Source organism: Mytilus californianus, unplaced genomic scaffold (assembly GCF_021869535.1).
Source record: "Mytilus californianus isolate M0D057914Y unplaced genomic scaffold, xbMytCali1.0.p SCAF_2, whole genome shotgun sequence".
In the NCBI taxonomy this organism is placed as follows: Eukaryota; Metazoa; Mollusca; class Bivalvia; order Mytilida; family Mytilidae; genus Mytilus; species Mytilus californianus.
In genome coordinates, this window is record NW_026262668.1 from 38,838,560 (window position 1) to 38,860,971 (window position 22,412).

General features: G+C 33.0%; 1 protein-coding gene across 1 annotated transcript in view; it reads right to left on the minus strand.

The window, feature by feature from the left end:
- Positions 1-3,344: 3,344 nt before the first annotated feature.
- The window catches only part of LOC127727925 (UBX domain-containing protein 4-like), a 73,456-nt gene continuing 54,388 nt past the window's right edge, over positions 3,345-22,412 (minus strand). The window contains exons 9-11 of the mRNA XM_052235081.1: positions 15,325-15,447; positions 7,707-7,924; positions 3,345-4,704 (exon numbers count right to left, since the gene is read on the minus strand). Of these exons, the coding sequence (XP_052091041.1) occupies positions 4,584-4,704; positions 7,707-7,924; positions 15,325-15,447 (462 nt within the window). The 3' untranslated portion in view covers positions 3,345-4,583. The remainder of the gene's footprint in view (positions 4,705-7,706; positions 7,925-15,324; positions 15,448-22,412) is intronic.

The window sequence follows — 22,412 nt, forward strand, 5'->3', positions numbered from 1 at the left end:
TCTGAGCACAAAAAGACTCTTGCATTCAACTTTTTTTTGCAGACAGTATGGTCTGACACAAAGATTTTTCACTTTTTAGTGAAAAACTTGCATGCAATTTTAGTCTCAACAGGCTTATATTTGAACAACTTGCTATCCTACAGAAGAAAAGAAAGATATTATGTGAAATGAAACAGGTACAGAAGACATTGTAAAGTGCTTTTTATACAAATTTAGTGAGGTCTTTATTATGGACTTCAACTTTTATGTACCAAGCTCCTCACAATTAACTTGATCCAAACTAGGCGTTAGACGAGGGTCATTTATACAACACATTTTGCACACATTGTCTGAGATAATCTTCTTTTCTGTAGATTCAGAGTTCAAAAATGAGTAATACAACTGGATTAAAGCATAGAAACACAAATATTGACACATGAAAACCTGTCAGATAGAAAGTCAGAATGCCACTAATGCATCAAAATTGAAGAAGCTATGTAATGCTTATTTTGACCATATAATGCCAAAATTGGTCATTTTTGCAGAAATTCTATCAAATAAAAGTTTAAATCCTTTAGTTTCATGCTATTTGACAAATTGACACCATCAAATCATTCAGGGAAGTTGCCAAAGTACAGATTCTATATTTACTGATTTCACCTCTTAGGTCCGAGTACACAGTTATTTCGTAGTGCATTTCTTTTAGACAATAAATGAAAATTAAAAAAATCCCACCTGCGCTTTCTCAATAATATTTTTACAGTGTGTTGTACTACTTTTGGGACAAATTATATTAAAATTATAGAAAACTTCATCGGCTCTAACTCAAAATATGGACAATTTTATGTTAAGGGGGTCTTGAAATCTTTTGACAGCTTCCGAAGTGCTAATTTTTAACCTTTTTCAGCTGGACCAAATCACTACTTTACCTTAAAATTCATGACCCAAATTTTTTCAAAGTGTAATTTCATCCCCCTACTTGCTATTTGAGGCATAAAACATGGAGAAATAAATTTGAAAGGGGTATAAAAAAAACTGGCAAGTAACACACTGTCCACACTAGGGACTATATTTGTGGACAACGAAAATCAAAGGACGATAACTGTGTACTCGGACCAACTCTAGAACGGTTGTGTATAAGTTTTATAACATTTGGTTGAGACAAACTAAAGTTAGAAAACGGAAACGAAAAATTCAGCAATTTTTATGTTTATAAAGGGACATAACACAAGAATGGTAAAAGTGTCGCCACCAAATTTCGTACTTAATCTGTATTATGTAGTAATAAGCATTGTGTATCAGTTTCATAACATTTGGTTGAAGAAAACTAAAAAGTAAGCAAACGGAAACAAAAAAATTTATTCATCTTAGTTTTAATTTGTGGTAATGAATATTGTGTATAGGTTTCATAATGTTTGGTTGGGGCAAACTTAAGTTACAGAATGGAAACTAAAAATTTTGCAATCTTTCGAATTATAAAGGGGCATAACTCAATAATGGTTAAAGTGACACTACCCAAATTCAACTTGATCTGTGTTTTATCAGTGGAAGTCAAAATTAAACATTGCATTGTACAAAGCATTGATTGTAGTTGATTCAACTATAATCATGGACAAAGGAAGACAACTCCAATTTTAATAAATTGCTTCGGCGAGCGCAGCTGGATATGACCGCAGAGGTCCAACCCTGAACAGTTGGGGCAAAAATGGACGCAATATTCGTGCTTGATACAGGTCTGAATTTGGATTGTAATTAAATATTTGACACATAAAAGGTTTCTGACACAGAATAACAGTAGTCAAACTTAGAATTGGTTATATGATTTTAATTTATATTCAATTTTTTGCTTTTGTGCAATACACTTTGCTGTTGCGAATTGACCCCCCCTCCCCCCACAAAAAAAATAAAAAATTCCCCCCCCCTTTTTTTTTGCTTTTGTGCAATACACTATGCTGTTGCATAATAACCCCCCCCCCACACACACACACACACTTTTGCAAAAAAATAATATTTGAAGAATTTTTCTTTTTTTAATTTCTGAAATCTGAAATGAGAAAAAATTGACCCCCAACAATTTCTTCCCCCCCCCCTTTTCCCCCAAAAAAACTCTTTCCCTCAAGATATGATCATAATCTCAATTCAAATTTCCAATGGAGTTTGCAACCATAATTACCCATTTAAATTTACCATAGTGCTAACTTAATCTATTTTATAATAGGATTTAAAATATGGTGTCAAATCTTTCATATGGATTTTTTTGTAGATATTTTTACTGGTCTTCCTTTATAAATATGCATTTTTTTAAACATAATTTAAAAGCAGTGTAAGGGAGGTTATCAAAACATTGTATTTGGATTACCTCCCTTACACTGCTTTTAAATTGTCTTGATTGTTCATTAACCATTACTTATTCATAATTTAAAAGCAGTGTAAAGGAGGTAATTCAAATGATGTATTTGAATTACCTCCCTTACACTGCTTTAAATTATGTTTTGTACTAAAGTATTTGTCCATTAACCAGGACACCCTTGTTTTTCCCCCTTTTTTGCCCCTCATTTCTAAACGGTTTGAGCCATAACCCCCCAAAGCAAATCCTAACCATCCCTTTGTGGTATGGAAACTTGTGGTATAATGTCAGAGAGATCCATACACCGTTCCACAAGTTATTGTCTGGAAACTAGAAAAATGCTTATTTTCGGCCCCTTATTCCTTAACTATTGGTACCATAACCCCCAAAATCAATCCCAACCTTCCTTTTGTGGTATTTAACCTTATGGTAAAATTTCATAGAGATCCATTCACTTAAACTCAAGTTATTGTACGAAAACCAATGTGTCTTCGGACGATGACGCCGCCAACATCATACCAATATACGACCGCAAAATTTTTCTGCGGTCGTATAAAAATTACTTGATATTTAGGAGAAAATAAAATTTTTGCAATTTTTCCATTCATAAGGGGCATAACTCTAGAACAGTTAAAGTGACGCCACCAAAATTCAAACTTGATCTGTGTTTTGTTGTAATAAGCATTGTGTATAAGTTTCATTACTTTTGGATGAGGCAAACTCAAGTTAGAGAACGGAAACCAATTTTGGGGCATACGGACGGATGTACGTACGTACATACGTTCGTACATACAGACGGACAAGGGTAATACTTAATGCCCCCACAGCTACGGCGGGGGCATAAAAATGATCTTATTGTTACTGGACACTTTCCGTATGAAATCGGGTCCCCCTCTGGAAATACATCTCAGCAATTAGTTTCGGAAGTAACAATAATTATTTCTTATTGTTACTTTTTGCGGGTTATCGTAGCCAATGCCTTCAATTAATTCTTTGTACATAAGGAAAACAAAACATATTACATATTCTTCATGGCAATAAGGCCAGAGGAAGCTTTTATATTTTTTATTCCAGCAAAGTTTGTTAACTACACATTTTATCAAATCAATCATCATGACTAAGAACTGTCTGTTCCTTGACTTTAAAATGGTATTTTACAGAACTCCAGATAACAACAAATGCAAAAAAAAGGAAAAATCAAATTATGGCCATCTTTGAAAATGACTATAAATATATTATCAATAATTACCCACTGTTTTAAATATTACAATTTCTACCATATCCCTTTGTCACATGATGTTGATGAAAAACAAATGAAAATTTAATGATGCATTTATCAATATGAGTTACGACTTATCTCTGTTTAAAATAATAATACAGAAGATCAATAAGACTTACATAACGAACACAAATTATTTAAAGAAAGATAATTTTTAGATCATTATCCCCTCCATGCATATCTGTAACTATTTAATTGACAACGTCTCAATTCAAATATCTGACAACATCTTTTTGTCTTCCTAATTTTTCTCTGTTATCATTGCATTGCTGATGTTCCCTTTTTTCAGATATATTATAAAGTGATTATTTCTTTATGGTAAATTATATAGAGAATATCATATGGATTTTTCAATACCACAGCTGTATCAACCCGAGACACCAATATAATCCCAAGAGCTCTACACGAGGGATTATATTGGTTGAGGGTTGATAAAGAGTGTGATATTGAAAAAGCCATATCATATACACTTTATTATATACATGTACCTCAAGTACAACTAATATAGACATGATAAAGCCCTTGTAACTGTGACTGATATCGATTACATGACGTCATACAGATTAGGGGTTTGATAAAGCCCTTGTAACTGTGACTGATATCGATTACATGATGCCATACAGATTAGGGGTTTGATAAAGCCTTTGCAATCGTGACTGACATCGATATCATCACGGTTGGCTGATACAGCATGATTGCCATCGATTGTATTACACATACAATTTACTTGTATTTACTGCTAAGTATATAATAAAATACAAGCCTTCATTAAAAAAAATAAAATGCCTCTGTCGTAAGCAATGATCTATCAATTAAGTCTGATTGTTAGGGTGAATACATTGTTTTCTATTTTAAATAGCTGACAACCAAAAACAAAATCTTCAAAGTTCATACTTTTAAATATAACTCTTATTTTCATTTAAAAACAAATGTCTGCATACACATTTTAGTGTAAAATTTTCACAACATATATTTTCTCTACATTTGCTGTGTAGAGTTTCCATTCCAAGTTGCATTTTCATCATCATCATCATCATCTTTCATATCTGTTAATCGTCTTACATTTCCCTCTGTCCTAATTGGTCTTCTTTGGTAAGCACTGAAATTAGATCAATACAGTGAAGTTAAGAAAATAAAGTAGCAGAGATGACAACATGTGCTTTAAATTAAAATAAATGGAGAATGTGTCCAAGCGACACAGATGATGTCCCCTTGCATATAATGTTATAAAGGGGCATAACACAAGAACGGTAAAAGTGACACAACCTACACTGGAACTTGATCTGTGTTTTTTGGTAATAAGCATTGTCTATAAGTGTCATAACATTTGGTTGAGGGAAACTAAAGTTAAGGAGCTACCATTTGATTTTTATGGGGGGGGGCTAGGATGAAAAATTTTGTCCTGCCTATTTATTTTTCCCTCTATTCAGTCCTGCCTTTTTATTTTTCACTCTATTCGGTCCTGCCTATTTTTTTTTTAGTTTATCCTGACTTTTTTTTACATAAATTGTCATCCTGCCTTTTTTTTTTGCAAATAATCTCATCCTGCCTTTTTTTTTACTCAAAACTCCTGTCCTGCCTATTTTTTTCAAATTTCATCCTAGCCCCTCCATAAAAATCAAATGGTAGCTCCCTTAGAGAATGGACACTAATTTTGGGACATACGTACGGACAAATGGATGGACAAGGGTAACACTTAATGCCCCCTCTGAAGCAACAGGGGCATAAAAATGATTACAAGGCTAACATAGTGCATTGGTGGTCCTTTTGGAATCAGGACCCATTCAACAACATTCTTGGATTCCAAGTCACATTTTTTCTATTTCATGAAATTTTCATTTTTTTATTATTCTAACCCCTTAATTATGTACTGAGAATTCTTACAATTATGTGTTTGTCCTGTGATGGTTTTCGTTTGTTCTGTTTTACTCAGGGTTATCATCTTTAACGTCTTTGGTAGATATTTGACTCATTGGCATCAAAATATAACTTTTCATTTGTATATCAGGAGCTACAGAAGAGTAAGCAGTTACTGCTCAATTAGTGGGATATGTCACTTGCTCATGACAAGAAAAAAAATCCAGTATAAGGTCAGTAGAACCCAAACAGCTTTCCTATTAGGCAGAGTTTCAAAAGTGTTAATGCTTGTCTAATAATAATGACATTGTCATGGTTCTTTTACATTTTTGACAAACAACAAAAGGGATTATAATATTGTCATAATTGTGATTTTGTGTCTAAAAATAATACTAATTTTGACAATTAGCTTGAAACAGCTTGAGTACCAATCACATATATCTCTCTCCTTAATAAAGATGTCATTTCCAATTTCAAAGATAAATGGAGAATGTGTCCATGGGACACAGACCATACCCCCCCTTTCCATAGAATGTAGGATAGAAAGTCACAGGACAAAAAGTCACAGACAAAAAGTCACGGACAAAAAGTCACAGGACAAAATGTCACAATTCAGTTTTGAGATTATTTTTCTTTAAGCAAGAAAACACTAATTTAAAAAATTAAATTTTTGTTTTTTCTTGAACTATTATATATGAAGCAACTTTGTAATTAAAATTTATTCAATAAATATCAATAATGATCAAATAATTGTTATGAAAACAGAATGTCAAAGTGGCTTGGTACTTAAATGGCTTCATTGTGCCAAGAAATATATCCTTTGCATGATTAATTTTTAATAATTTTTCATTTATCAAGGCTTATGAACAATTTCCTAAACTTAAAAATGAATATATGTAATAAAAAGAAAATATTTCAAGATCTTTCTCTTATATATTCAAACAATTGTCAACAAATTTGTGACTTTATGTCCTGTGACTTTTTGTCCGTTTGTAATGTTATAAAGGGGCATAAAGGTTCTAGACACATGGGGTCTTTTGAAATGGCATCTAGGACCAATGACATTGACAAAGGTCATACGGTCAAAAGTCAAGATCATGCCCTAGATAGTAAACTTTGAATTTTTTATCCTTTTTTAAGGATTTCATGTATGTTTTAAAGCTTTTCAATTGTAAGGGTTTTATGGTCTTTTTTAAGCTTTGCAAAGCATGATTAGTCTGTATGAGTGTAAATTTTACAAAAGGAAAACTTTTTAATTGATCTGGAGATATAAGCTCTGACTTTCAAAGTTCTTGGATGTCAGAAACCAGTTCTTTGATAATAAATTTTCAAACTTTCATCAAGTTAGCATTTAATTTTTCTGAAAATCATTCAGGCTTATGACTTTGCAAATAAATGAAATAGTTTCGGGTAACTAAGATATATGTGCATGCTTATGTGAATATAGAGAAAACATGTAAATTTGGGTGTCGGTAAGGCATGGAGATTTAAAAATTTATAAATGCATTGCAAATATAGCAAAAAAATGTAATGCCCTGATACATATATGATCCTCACCTGCAGAACCCTGCGAAGGTCATTGAGAATTTAATGCAAATTTCAAGAGCTAATTGAATTCAATTAATTAGAGCCTTGTGGGCACCTTTCCTTTCTGTCAAAATCTCAAGATATAAAACTCGATTTTTTTGCCAGTTTGATTGGATTAAATAAAGAGAGACCCCCATTTTCACTTCTGATTGGTCCTTTAGGTTACAATTGAGCAATCATTTACAATGCATTTTTAATAGAGTACCTTGTCTGTTTGAATCGTATTAATAAAAAGAGTATATAAGTTGCATACAAACTAAAGCCAGATTCTCAAAGTAGACATAAAAAAAAAAAATCATTTCAAAGAAAAAAAAAACCACTGTAACAGCATGCTTACGAGGCGGAAATAACCTTAAATATTAGTTGTTATGGACGCTTTCAAAATCCACACTAAATGACACAGCAAAATTTTCATTCAGCCTATTCCAAAAAAAGAAAAAATTTCACAGAAAATTTCAAATGAATGATTCCAAATTATAACTACTTTTGCACATAAATAAATAGTTGATCTTTCATAAAATTAATAATTCAAAAGCATACCATCCAATCAGATGCCTCACAGATTTTTATTCTTACTACCAACTTTCAATGTTTCTAGTCTCCCTCAGACATTTTTTTTAGAGAAAAATTTATCTGACCCCAAATGCAAAGAATTACCTTTGAGGTTGAGCACCTCTGCTAGCTGAACCAGATGGTGATTCTGAGAGCAACTGATCGGCTTCTGAATATTCTTCTTTCTTTTGTTCTGGTGGTGGAGAACTTCTTCCAAAAATAAACATATACAAGAAGTTCCACAGGGTAATTAATGGAGATATTACCAATGAAATGATACCTCCTCCACCACTTGGATTAACAGTGTTTGCTTTTTTCTTTCCCTAGAAATGAAAGACATATGCCAATATTTATTTCCTATACTTTTTTCCAAAATTTACTGTCTCAGTATAAAAACTAGATATGGACAATGCCCCCCCTTTTCTGCTCTGCCATATGCATGAGTATTGTTCCACATATTTTAGATTTGACAAACAGTGATTGTTGGCATACAACTTGAAATTGTTACACTGTCTGTAAGACACAAATGATGCCCCTGCCTGACCAAAAAAATGACTAAGTCCAACTACCTGTCATTTTCAGAATATTTGAAAAAAAAATCAGAATCCTGTGGCCATGCACACCTCCATTATGTGTTTGAACATCCTACAAAATATTAAAGCTGTATCTCCAAAACTGTAGGAGGAGAAAGCTGGACAAACCATGATCTCTGTATGCAGCTAGTGCCAAAATAAAATGCTTCGCTGAATGCAGCCTGATACGACCACAGTGGTCGAACCCTGAACAGTTGGGGCAAATTTGGACACAATATTCAAGCTTGATACTATCTGAATTTGGATTGTGATCAAATTTTTGACATAATATAGGTTTCTGACACAAAATAAATATGGTCAAAGATCTTACAAATCTAATGCGCAATACTGTGCAATTGAAGATTTCTTCTTGAAACTTTTTAAAAATTTGAAATTTTGAAAATTTTGAAAAAAAAATATGAACCCTTTTAAAAAAAAATTGGAAACCCCCCCTTCCCCCCAAACTTTTTGAATCCCCCTTTTAGCATTAACCATCAAACTCTTAGCAGTCTTTCCTTTGTAGTATGGAACCTTGTAGTACAATTTTAGAGAGATCCATACACTTAATCACATGTTACTGTCTGGAAACTAGAAAAATGCTTTTTTTTAACCATAAAAGCCCATTTAAATACATCATAAAAGTATTAAAATAGAAAATGACATCATAGTCATGGCTAAAATTAAAAAAACCTTCATCAGCAACTTTTAATAGTAATATCTAGAAATAAAATTCCTTCATCAGCATTTAAAAGTAACTTCTAAAAATAAATTGACAGCTAGGACTTTGCAACCATAAAAACCCATTTAAATACATCATAAAAGTATTAAAATAGAAAATGACATCATAATCATGCCTAAAATTAAAACACTTTAATCAGCAACATTAAATAGTAATATCTAAAAATAAAATTCCTCCACATACATAATCATGGCTATAATTAAATTACCTTTATTAAACATTTTTAAAATAGTAACTTCTAGAAATAAATTGACAGCTCATCCCCTAAAGACTATACATTTTCTAAATAATTTATAAGCAGTGTAAGGGAGATAATTTGACAATATGTGTTTGAATTAACTCCCTTACACTGCTTTAAAATTATGTTTTGTACTTAAGTAATTGTCCATTAACCTGGAAACCCTTGTTTTTCCCCCTTTTTTGCCCCTAATTCCTAAACAGTTTGAGCCGTTACCCCCCAAAGCAAATTCTTACCATCCCTTTGTGATATGGTATCTTGTGGTATAATTTTAGAGAGATCAATACACCATTTCACAAGTTATTGTCTGGAAACTAGAAAAATGCTTATTTGGGCCCCATTTTGGCCCCTAATTCCTGAACTATAAGGACCATAACCACCAAAATCAATCCCAACCTTCTTTTTGTGGTCATAAACCTTATGGTAAAATTTCATAGAAATCCATACACTTAAACAAAAGTTATTGTCCGGAAACCAATGTGTCTTCGGACGACGACGTGATACCAATATACGACCCGAAATTTTTGGACTAAGTACAACTACCTGTCATTTTCAGAATATTTGAAAAAAATCAAAATCCTGTGGCCATGCACACCTTCATTATGTCTATGAACATCCTACAAAATATTAAAGTTGTACCTCCAAAACTGTAGGAGGAGATAGCCGGACAAACAATGTATCCTAATCCGGATGGATGGACGGGCGGACAGACGAACTAACGAACGAACGGACAGACTGAAAAACATAATGCCCCTCTTCTATCGTAGGTGGGGCATAAAAAACAGGTAGTCAGATTTTTTTTTCGATTTTCAGGGTAGATACATCTGGTCTTGCTGATCCTTTTTGCATTTTACACTTTTAATCTAGCTCCTATAGTTTTCACTACAACAGCCAATAACTGGTAAAAATTTGGGGGAACAAAAACATATTTCAGGAGCAATTTCTTCAAAAGAAGTACAAATGTAGTTAGATTTTCACCAATTTTCAGGGTGGATACATCTTGTCATGCTGATTATTTTTACAATTTGACCTGTTGAGCTAGCTCCTATAGTTCATGAAAAATGGCAAGGAATTGCCAAAAAAGTTAAAAAGGCAATAACTCCAAAATAGGTGGGCAAAAAATATTCATGGTAGATAGAACTTGTTGTTCTGAAAATTTTATTCTCAGTTTTTCTATACTTGCTAATGTTTTAGAAATATTAGAAAACTGTAGTTTGACCCTATGTTCTATTTTTAGACAAGGCAGCCATGTTGGTCAATCAACGTAGTTGACATCTTAAAGATGAAGCAGACAAACCTTGGTTTGGATCCATTGACCAGTTTAAAAGAAGAAAATATTGAAGTAAATATTACAGACAATTAATGGACCAAGGATGACAGACAAACAGAAGATGGACAGAAAGTAATTGCAAAAGCTCACATTGCCCTTTGGGCATGATGAACTGAAACTATATGCCAAAGAAAGAAAGACAGACATCAACACAACCAAAAGAAACGAGACATTATTTTGTTAATCATTTTTGTTTTTTACTGTTTCTCTCTAATTACTACAGCTCATGACAAATGAATATCAATAAGTCATCTGTTCTTTTGTATTTGAAAGTATGAACATTTCTTACATTGCTAAATGATGAAGGCAAATTGTACCACCAGGACAAATAATGAATTAAATTGAGAATGGAAAGTCCAGAATATAAAAAAGATTTCTAGCACATTTATGCTTCTGCCTCATACATCTTATATCTTATATCAAATATTAAATAAATTGTTGATATAAGAGATATGTCTTGCCTGTATGTTATATTGATAATAAAATACAAATATTGAAATAATTAGACCAATACCATGTTTAGACCTGTGTCCCTTCATGCAATTGATTGAGGTAACATGTACTGGAACATAACTGATCATTTCCTTTTATTAAAGCCAAGAAAACTTTGACGAAAATTTTCCTTGTTCATTCAATGAGTGTTGTACAGTTCCAAACTAAAGGCAAACAGGAAGTGGCTGCACCACCGAAGTAAAAATTGCTTACTCTCTACAAATGAACATTATCAAGCTGGATATCAAATGTTCAATCATTCCCTTTCATACAAGCCACGAAAACTTTGATGAAAGTTTTCTACTCAGGTCTTTCGGATGGACGGACATATGGATGGAAGGAGTGAAGCGGTTACTAGACCTGCTTTCACTGTTGGCAATGCAGATAATAAAAATAGCAATACTTTAACATGTCAATTATGCAAAATATTCAAAGTATGAATTAAGGTATTGGACCTATTTGGTAGAAATGAGGTATGCAAATGTTTATACAACTGCATACAAAATATCATTGACTTATCATAAGTGGTTAGTAACTGGTTACCCTCAAACTGACTAATCAAAAACTTTATGTGAACTATGCAAACATTTCAAAGTCAATATACCATGACTAAGGGAGGAGGGCTAAATAATCGCCATATGAATGAGATGTGTCAATGCTTATATAACTGCATACCAATATTATTGATTTACCATTAGTGGTTCCCCTTAAACTGACCAAATCACAAACTTTAACAAAATGTTGACACTGCCACTACCTGAAACAGCATACCTAAGTCTTGCTTTTTGACTCTGTCAAAGCGAGATAAAAATTTGCAAAAGTGATGATGCCTGATCCATGATAACATTATTTAATCAAATATCAATGGCAGAACATTTGAATAATTTAACAATATACAACAGTTCAAATTCACCATCTATGTATTATCCCTATGGTCGCATTGTTACCGGTAATGTAGACATCATTCAAGATCAAGGTTGAGAAATTTTCCAAAGGACCAAAAATATCATCCACTATCTATAATGAATTGGAAGGCTTTTGTAAATAACTTTGTCTCTATTCCAGATGAAGGACCTTTAGACAATAATTAAGTTTAATCTAATAACTTAAAAGATGAGGGAAATGCCTTCCCTGACTCACTGTGACACACAATGATATATAAATTAGTGTAATATGTAATAAAACATGTAAGGGGTTCCACAGAACCCTGTGTCTCACCTACGATTGCTGCTGTCAGTGTAAAAGTGTAATGTTGACTTGAAAAATGTGTCCATTCATCAGTAAAATACATAATAAAAAAAAAATATCAAACTTTTTCTTTAGATGCTATTTCTTGGTCTAGAAGATTAGCTTCTGTCCAAGTTTCATGACAATCCATGAAGGTTTACAAATTTATCATGTCAAAAAAATTAATCCTATACTGTCTGTAAATGTTAACTGTAAAAAACAAAGTCCATCTATCAGAAGAATACTGAAAATGAAAATATATTTTCAAAAGTTTGCTTCAGACATTATCTCTAAATCATAAAAAAGCTTCTGCCAAAGTTTTATAAAATTCTATGAAGGTTTGACAAAGTAATTGATGTGGAACAAACTTTAACCCTAGGCTGTATCTACTTGTGAAACGTGAAAAAAAAACTAAGTTTATTTATCAGTATAATACAGAAAAATGAAAATAAATATTTTCAAATTTTGCTCTGGATACTGTATTTTGGTCATGAACAAGCTTCTGTCCAAATTTCATCAGTACAATACGAAAAAATGAAAATAAATATTTTCAAAATTTTGGTCTGGATATTGTCTTTTAGTCAAAAAGAAGCTTCTGTCCAAACTTCATAAAATTCCATGAAGGTTTGACAAAGTTATTGATGTCTAAAAAAACTTTAACCACAGACTGAACCTAAATGTTGACGCCGCAAACAGAATCTAGGATCGCTATGTCTCGCTTTTAAGACATAAATGTCACAGGCTCAACAAAAATGCTCCACAGGGCGCAGCTTGATACGACCACAGAGGTCGTACCCTGAACAGTTGGGGCAAGTATAGACACAACATTCAAGTGTGACACAGCTCTGAATTTGGATTGTGATTAAATAGTTGACACAGAATTGGTTTCTGATACAGAATGAATGTTGTCTAAGAACTTAATTAAAATTTGAAACTGGACATTTACCTATAATGGTCCAATATCCAAATCTAAATACATGGTTAGATTCAGCATATCAAAGAACCCCAATAATTAAATTTTTGATGAAATCAAAGAAAAGTTTTATTTTAGACCCTTTGGACCAATTTGATAACGGGGCCCAAAATCCTACATCTAAATGCACGGTTAGATTCAACATATTAAAGAACCCCATGTATTCAATTTTTGTTGAAATCAATCAAAGTTTAATTTTGGACCCCAATTTTGACCAACTTGAAAACTGGGCCCAAAATCAAAAACCTAAATACATGTTTAGATTCAGCCTATCAAAGAATCCAAAGAATACAATGTTTGTTAGAATCAAACTAAGTTTAATTTTGAACCCTTTGGACCTTAATATGGACCAATTTGAAAACCAGGCCCAATATCAAATATCTAAATACAAGGTTAGATTAAGCATATCAAATAACCCCAATAATTCAATTTTTGATGAAATCAAACAGAGTTTGATTTTGGACCCTTTGGCCCTTAATGCAGACCAATTTAAAAATGGGGCTCTAAGTCTAAATACACAGTTTGCTTCAGCATATTAAAGAACCCAAACCAGGTTTTCTGTATTTTGAAGGACTAAAGATGAACTTAAGAGGGCAACTTGTACAAATGAAATTGATGTATTCTAATGTTTGGTGCTTTCAGGCTTGTTTGGCCTGCCATGTTCTGTAATAGAAAAACGAAGGATATGGGGCATCTGTGCCTATTTTCCAATCTATCAAGGACCATATGTCCTAAATAGTTGAAGTGAAAATATTCATTATCAAACTTGACCTCAACTTTTCCATATAAGTAACAACATATCAAAATTTGAAACTCATTGGTTGAACAGTTCATTGCATAGAAACCACATACAGTACCATTTTTCAATCTATCAAGGACCATTACTAATGAACAAAAAATATGAAAATCTTCTATATCAAAACTGACCTCCATTTTGTCATCAGTAACAATATATTGACATTTAAAAATTATTGGTTGTACAGTTCATAAGTTATTGCATTGAAACAATATTAAGTGACATTTTCCAACCTATTAAGGACCATAACTCATGAACACTAAAAGTGAAAATCTTCCAATAATAATGTAGACCTCCATTTTGTCATCAGTGACAACATATTAAAATTTGAAAAGCATTAGTTAAAGGGTTCATAAGTTATTGCACAGAAACTGTTGGCAGCCGCCTGCTCGCTGTTCTTCGCCATTTTAATAACCTTTCCTTTGGAAAACCTTTATAGAAATTAAATGATAAAATTATCAAAAATCTTTATCAAAGGGCAACAATTCATATAAAGAGTGTCTGATGATTTTGGTAAAAAAAATGAGAAAGTGGGTCTTTTTTACCTGACAGATTTTCAGTATCTATGCAGGTTTTTAAGATGTTGGATAATTACCTGCATTATACATGTACCCTTATGTCCTTTTTCTAGCCATATCAGCCCTGTTTGTTGATGTAGCAAAAAAAATCATAAACTTTTATCTAGATACCGTTAGGATCAATCATATAAATCTTTCTATTAATTGGTCTTGTAGTTTCCATGTTATTAAATGTGGCCTGTCCTAAGGAAGCTGGTCAATGGTAGTTATATCTTAATGTTTCTTCCCCATTAATGAATTTGATATTCATGGTAGTTTATTCACAACTATTCTAGACTTCTGACAATTAAGAGGTTGAAATATTGACATTTGTCTATTGTTGAAGACAGTATTTAAACCTATAGATGTTATTTGTTTATGACATTGGGTTTATGCCTCTTTACATCACATCCTCTTTAATTCACATCTGAGATTCAATAAATTGTTTGATTCAGATCATTAATAACATTGAGTGTAAATTAGGCTTTTACTTCTGCATGTATACATGTCGTCAGTTTTGCAGGTAAAGAAAATAAAGTACCTGATTAAACTACATTTTTATGGTTAAACAAGAACCATAAAATTTGTAATATTTGCTTATTATCTACATTTTGATTGTAACATTAGAACCATGCAGTTATTTGCTGGCATCAATCTATGATTTGATAATTGTGGAAATTGTTTACAGACCCCACACTATCAGTAAACACTTTTTCAACTGATACGAGCAAAAAAGTGAAACACAGTTGTCTTCTATATTTTTTACCAGCATGATTCCCAAGAAATCCAAAAGACTTACTGGTACGGCAATTAACACTGCTGAGGGAACCAGTTCTAGAATCAATAATGTCTGAGACATATCTTCTGCTGTGAAAGTTCGTCTTGGGAATGTTGTAGATAATGTTACACTCGTTCCTACCCTCTGCAAATAAAAAATAAGAAAATATTTTACATAATAAATGTCAATATCATGCTCTCTTTGACTGCAGCAAAGGGCCCGAGAACATAGTTATTTTGTATAACATTCCTTTTAGATAATAAATTCAATTAAAATAAACTGTTGACATAGAGATATGTCTCATCTGTTGGCAGAAAATTAAAATAAAAGACAATCTGATGGACAGCAACATTGCTACTGTAAATTCAGAAATTATTGTGAGGTTTTTATTAATGCAATTAATGCGACTGAATATGTAATTTCAACCGTTTGAAGGAACTGAATTAGATTGAAATTAATTTCTTCTAGTTGTCTGCCCATAGACCATTATTTGTATTCCCACGCTTCATGGGATATAACCATTCAGCACGACAGGGCCGACTCGATTAGACGTGTTTCCCAGTTAATACCAAACATGGATTCAGATACACCCTCTGAAGAAATATCTTTGCGTACAGTTTTAGATGCAGTTAATCGTCAAAAGCAGGATATTGAAGTTCTTGTGGACACCAAAATCAGAGAAAAGATTAATAGTTTGCGTGACGAAATCCATGGAACAAACCAATGTATGAAATCTCAAGTCAAGAAGTTGAAGTCGGACCCCCAGTATAAATGGCGTTCTGAAGGTAATAAAATTCAGTTCAATGGTAATACCGAAAATTTAGAAGATTTAACCCAGGCTCTTTGGGCTATTGACAATGGCAAAGTTGACTATTGCAGAGACATTATTGCATCATGTACCGATAGGCTTAAACAAAGAAATAAGTTAATAAAGATCGCGGACACTTCTGATGGGGGATGGGACACCGCTCGCCAGTACGAGGCAAACCCAATTGCTAGCGATTCAGAAGATCAGTCCAAGATAATCAGAGCTGAAAACAGGGCCATTAGGAAGAAAAAGGCAAAGAGCAAACCAGCACTTAAACAACAGCAGGTTCCTTCCACCGCCAACCCTAGCTTCAATCCTCAACAGCCCTTTCAAGGCCAGCCGTCTTGGTATGGAGGTTTCCCGTATGCCCAAGACCAGTATGCTGGAAAATCTCAACGGGGACCATGCTTCAACTGTGGGTCGTACAAGCACTGGAGAGTTAACTGCTCCTTCCAAAACAACAAGACAGCAGCATCACACAAAAGAAACTAGTTTTGTAAAAGATGAGTATAATTTTGACACAATTTCTTTAGAAAATTTGTCTGAACCAACTTTTACACATGATTATTTCGAATATGAGCAAGATGGTACTGATATTATTGTTAGGGGTAGGCTGAAGGAAAATATCCAATTTTGGATAAATATTGGTGCTTATGATTATATTATTGACACTATAAGAGATGGTTATAAGATACCATTTTATTCTATTCCTCCGTCTACGTATTTATATAACAATGTATCAGCTTTAAAAAATACCGATTTTGTGCATACAGCTATATATTCAGGATTTATTACATAGAGGTTTGATAGTTCAGTGTGATAAGCGACCTTTTGTTGTTAATCCTCTTACTGTATCAGTTCAATCTAATTCAAAGAAAAGATTGATACTTGATTTGAGAGCGGTTAATAAACATTTATGGAAACAGCGTTAAATTTGAGGATATGAGAACTGCTCAACAGCATATTAAATTGAACTGTTCTATGTTTAAGTTTGATGTTCACTCAGCTTATCACCATGTTGATATTTTTGAACCACACACAGAGTATTGAGGTTTTTCATGGATCATTAACGGATGTCCTACATTTTTCAAATTTCTTGTTTTACCATTTGGATTAAGTACAGCTTGCTTTCTTTTTACTAAACTAACTAGGCCGCTTGTAAAGAAATGGTGATCTGAAGGTAAACAAGTCATTATGTATCTTGATGATGGGTTAGGTATTGAACAAGATCAAGAAATGTGTAAGATTGTGTCAGAACAATTTAAGCTAGATTTAGTTAAAAGTGGCTTTTTTTTTTTGTACCTAAGGCCGAAAAATTATTGTGGGAACCTACTAAACGTCTGGTTTGGTTAGGAACATTTATTGATACAGAGTATGGCTTTTATAAAATACCAGATAATAGAATAGATAAGATGATACATTCTATTGATGACATTATATCTTGTTTAACTGGGCGTAAAAGCGTGTACGTGAAAAAAGTTGCATCTGTTAATTACGTTGTAGGTCAGATAATATCTACATACTATTGGAAATTTAGTTTATTTAATGACTAAACATTTAACTATAGACGTGAACACATCTGCGTCTTAATATTCTTATATTAAACTTTCTGAATCTAGCATTGAACAGTTACAATTCTGGAAACTGTATATTAGTGAAGTTAATGTAAAACATTTTAGTGTTGATGAATCATGTCATAGTATTATCTTTAGTGACGCTAGTGATACAGGCTTTGGAGGTTATATTGTAGACACACCACAAAACATTGCACATGGAATGTGGGTTGAATCAGAACGTAGTAATAGTTGAACTTGGAAGGAACTTTCAGCGGTTAAGAAAGTTTTGCTGTCATTAATTAATTTTATATCTGGAAAAAAGGTCGAATGGTTTACAGATAACCAGAATGTTGTGAGCATTGTTAGCAAGGGCAGTACAAAAACTATTTTACAAAATTTAGCGTTGGACATATTTAGCGCATATTTGAAGTACAATGTCAATATTGATATAGTTTGGATACCTAGGACACTAAACGAAAAAGCTGAATTTTTGAGTCGCATCGTTGATCATGATGATTGGGGAATATCATATTATTTATTTCAATTGATAGAACCTTTATGGGGACCTCATGAAGTAGATTGGTTTGCTTCTGACCACAATTTCAAGTTACTGGTATTTTATTCAAGATTTTGGAATGAAAATTCTTCTGGTATTGATGCTTTCACAGTTAATTGGTTTGGGGTTAATGGTCTTTTTGTACTGCCTGTATTTCTTATACCACGTGTTATTAATTACATGAGACAATGCAACGCTGTAGGTACATTGATTGTTCCTTGTTGGCCATCCGCAAGTTATTGGCCTATGCTATGCCCAAATGGGGGCGATTTTACAGATCAAGTTATTGCACATGTAGAATCACCAAGCGGTAAGGAGTTTTATACTCCTGGTAAAAGCAAGAAGGCCATTTTTGGTAATAATGATCTTACATTAAGATGTTAGCTTTGAGGCTAGATTTCAGAAAATTATACTGATATGTATGAAGGTTGTAAACCTATTTTGTTTATGAAGCTGTTTATGCTTATCTGAATCTTACAGATGATATTTTAAAGGCTGTATTAGTACCTTGTTTGTGTACTAACGTTACAATGCATATCTGAATTGGTTTCAGATTTTGGCATTAAGGCTATAATTGGCCTTGTTGAGAACTAATATACTAACAAATACAAATGCTTATGTTAAGCATTATAGTCCTGTGAGATGTACTAACAAGTATTTTTCTGTTGGTAGTTTCTATCTTTTAAGATGCTATTATTGTTTAATTACTGTTTATACATGTGTTTTTGCAGGCTTATGAATCTGAGATAAATTTTTTGCCACCAACTCTGCATACCAATGTTGATGTTCTTATGGATTTACTTTGCGAATCTAAAGCTGACAGTACCGTTAAAACTTATCATGCAGGATTTATCCAATGGAAAAAGTGGGCCGTTCATAAAGGTATCAATGGTTGTGATATTTTACCGCCAAAACCTTTGCACGTTGCACTATATTTATCTTCATTAGTTCATAACAGTCACACTGCTAGTCCGATTATTTCAGCCTTTTATAGTAAACAATGGGCACATCATATGATTGGTCAAACGTCTCCTACCGAAAATTTAGTTGTGAAAAAATGTTTTAGAAGGTGCAAAACAGTGCTTAGCTACACGAACTGAGAAAAAGGAACCAGTTACTCCTGAGCTTCTATCTAAAATGTATAGTTCATCATTTAAGGAATACAATGTTATGTCACAGCGTATTATTTGCGCGTGTTTAGTTGTTTATTCAGGATTTTTGAGAGAGTCCGAGCTATTAAATATACGGATATGTGATATCAAGTTTGAATTAGGTTATATATCTATATTTATTCGGAAAAGTAAAACTGATATCTATCGTGTTGGCAATTCTGTAGTAATAGCCTGTATGGATTCCAATATTTGTCCAGTAAAGAATTCAAAGTTATATTTGTTGTGGGCTGATATTTCGCCGGATTCAGAAGAATTTATTGTTAGAAAATTCAAGGATCGATATTTACTTCTGAAGGATAACAAACCACTGTCTTGCACATGTATGAGAGAACTTATTGGAGCTTTTCAACCATTTGTGTCAAATATTAAAAATTATGGATTGCAGAGTTTACGTTCTGGTGGAGCTACAACTTGTGCTAATTTAGGCATTTCTGATAGATTGTTCAAAAGACATGGTAAATGGCGTTCAGAGACCGCCAAGGATGGTTATATTAAAGACTCTTAAAAAGACAGATTAATTGTTTTTGAAAATTTAGGTTTATAGCCTGATAATGACTTTTTATTTTAAAAGTGAATTAAGTTCTATAAGCAAGATAAAAATTTTATTGCCCGTTCTTTGTAGTTCAGCACATGGCACTGTCGTGTGGGTATTCAATTTGAACTTTAGTTTGGTTTTTATTAGTGTTATGTGTATAGAGTTGGGTAGTCTATGGGCGTTAGTAATTGTAGAAGAAATGTAATTTCAACCGTTTGAAGGAACTGAATTTGATTGAAATTAATTTCTTCTAATTGTCTGCCCATAGACCGTTATTTGTATTCCCGCGCTTCATGGGATATAACCATTCAGCACTACAGGGCCAACTCGATTAGACGTGTTTCCCAGTTAAATTTTTATCTTGCTTATGTGAATTTATTTGATGTTATATCTACTGTTTTGATTTCAGTAGTATTTATTAATTACTGACTATATTTTGTCGACATGATATTATGTATCATAATGTGCAATTAAAATCAGCACATGGCACTGTCGTGTGGGTATTCAATTTGAACTTTAGTTTGGTTTTTATTAGTGTTATGTGTATAGAGTTGGGTAGTCTATGGGCATTAGTAATTGTAGAAGAAGCTTATCGCAATAATAAGAACTAGTATTCTTATATCTGATACATATAATTGTATGCTGATTTTCCTGAAATCGCAATAATTAATATTGCATTTTAGTTCATTCTACAAAATTCGCAATAATAAATGCAGGCATTAATTTCTGAATTTACAGTAATTAATTCAATGTCGCTGGACCATGACCTAGAGGGCAAGAACTCAAAATAGTCATCAAACTGATATGAACTGATTGTAATGCAACTTTCTACAAAATATCATTGATCTTCCACAAGTAGTTCCAATCAAACTGACTTAAGCAGAAAACTTAACATTGAAAATTTCTTTTAATTCAAAGTCACTGGATCACATGTAATTTCTATCAAACTGACTTAAGCAGAAAACTTAACATTGAAAGTTGTTAATTTATTCAGTCACTGGACCCTTACCTAGGGGGCAGGGCATCAAATTAGTAATCAAACTGATATGTACTGATAGTAATGAAACTTTCTACAAAATATCATTGTTCTATCACAAGTATTTCCTATCAAACTGACTTAGATAAGAAGTAAGCAATATCCTTTAACTTTACTTTTCGCTATATAGATGATGTTCTCTCACTGAATAATTCAAAATTTGGTGACTATGTTGAATGCATCTATCCCATCGAACTAGAGATAAAGGATAGTACAGGTACAGTTAAGTCTGCCTCATATCTTGACTTACATCTAGAAATTGACAATGAGGGTCGGTTGAAAACAAAACTTTACGACAAAAGAGATGATTTCATCTTCCCAATTGTGAACTTTCCATTTTTATGTAGCAACATTCCAGCAGCGCCTGCATACGGAGTATTTATCTCCCAGTTGATACGATTTTCCCTGGCTTGTGTTTCCTATCATGATTTCCTTGATAGAGGGTTGCTGCTCACAAGGAAGCTATTAAACCAAGAGTTCCAAATGGATAAGTTGAAATCATCCCTTCATAAATTTTACGGACGCCATCACGAGTTGGTTGACCGTTATGGAATAACTGTTTCACAGATGATATTGTATATGTTCCTTATGTCGTAATTACAATCCACTTCCTTTTTCACCAAGAATGTGACCTACAGAATTAGACAATTTACCGGATTTGTAATAACATGAGCAACACGACAGGTGCCACATGTGGAGCAGGATCTGCTTACCCTTTCGGAGCACCTGAGATCGTCACCAGTTTTTGGTGGGGTTCGTGTTGCTTAGTCTTAAGTTTTCTATGTTGTGTCTTGTGTCTTGTGTACTATTATTTGTTTGTTTGTCTTTTTATTTTTTAGCCAATGCGTTGTCAGTTTTTTTTCAATTAAGTCCATAAAATTTACGAAGGGATGATTTCAACTTCACCATTTGGAACTCTTGGTTTAATAGCTTCCTTGTGAGCAGCAACCCTCTTTTAAGGAATCAAGATAGGAAATACAAGCCCGGGAATATCGTATCAATTGGGAGATATATACTCCATATGCAGGCGCTGCTGGAATGTTGCTACATAGAAAGCTATAATTTTATTAATAAACTGTTATCACAGAGATATGTCTCGCCTTTTTGTAATTTTGATAATGCAAATGTTGAAATTAAAATAGCAATACTTTAAGATGTAAGTTATGCAAATATTCAAAGTCAATGAACCATGACTGAAGGTAAATGGCTGAACAATCTCCATGGAAATGAGAATACAACTGCATACCAAATACCATTGACTTATCATAAGTCGTTCCCTTTAAACAAACCTAAACACAAACATTAACTTGTAAACTATGTAAAAGTATCAAAGTAAATGAACCATGATGACGGGGTGGGGCTTTATAATCTCCATGGAAATAAGACTTGCAAATGCCAATAAATTTGCATACCAAATATCAATGACTTAACATTAGCAGTTCATCT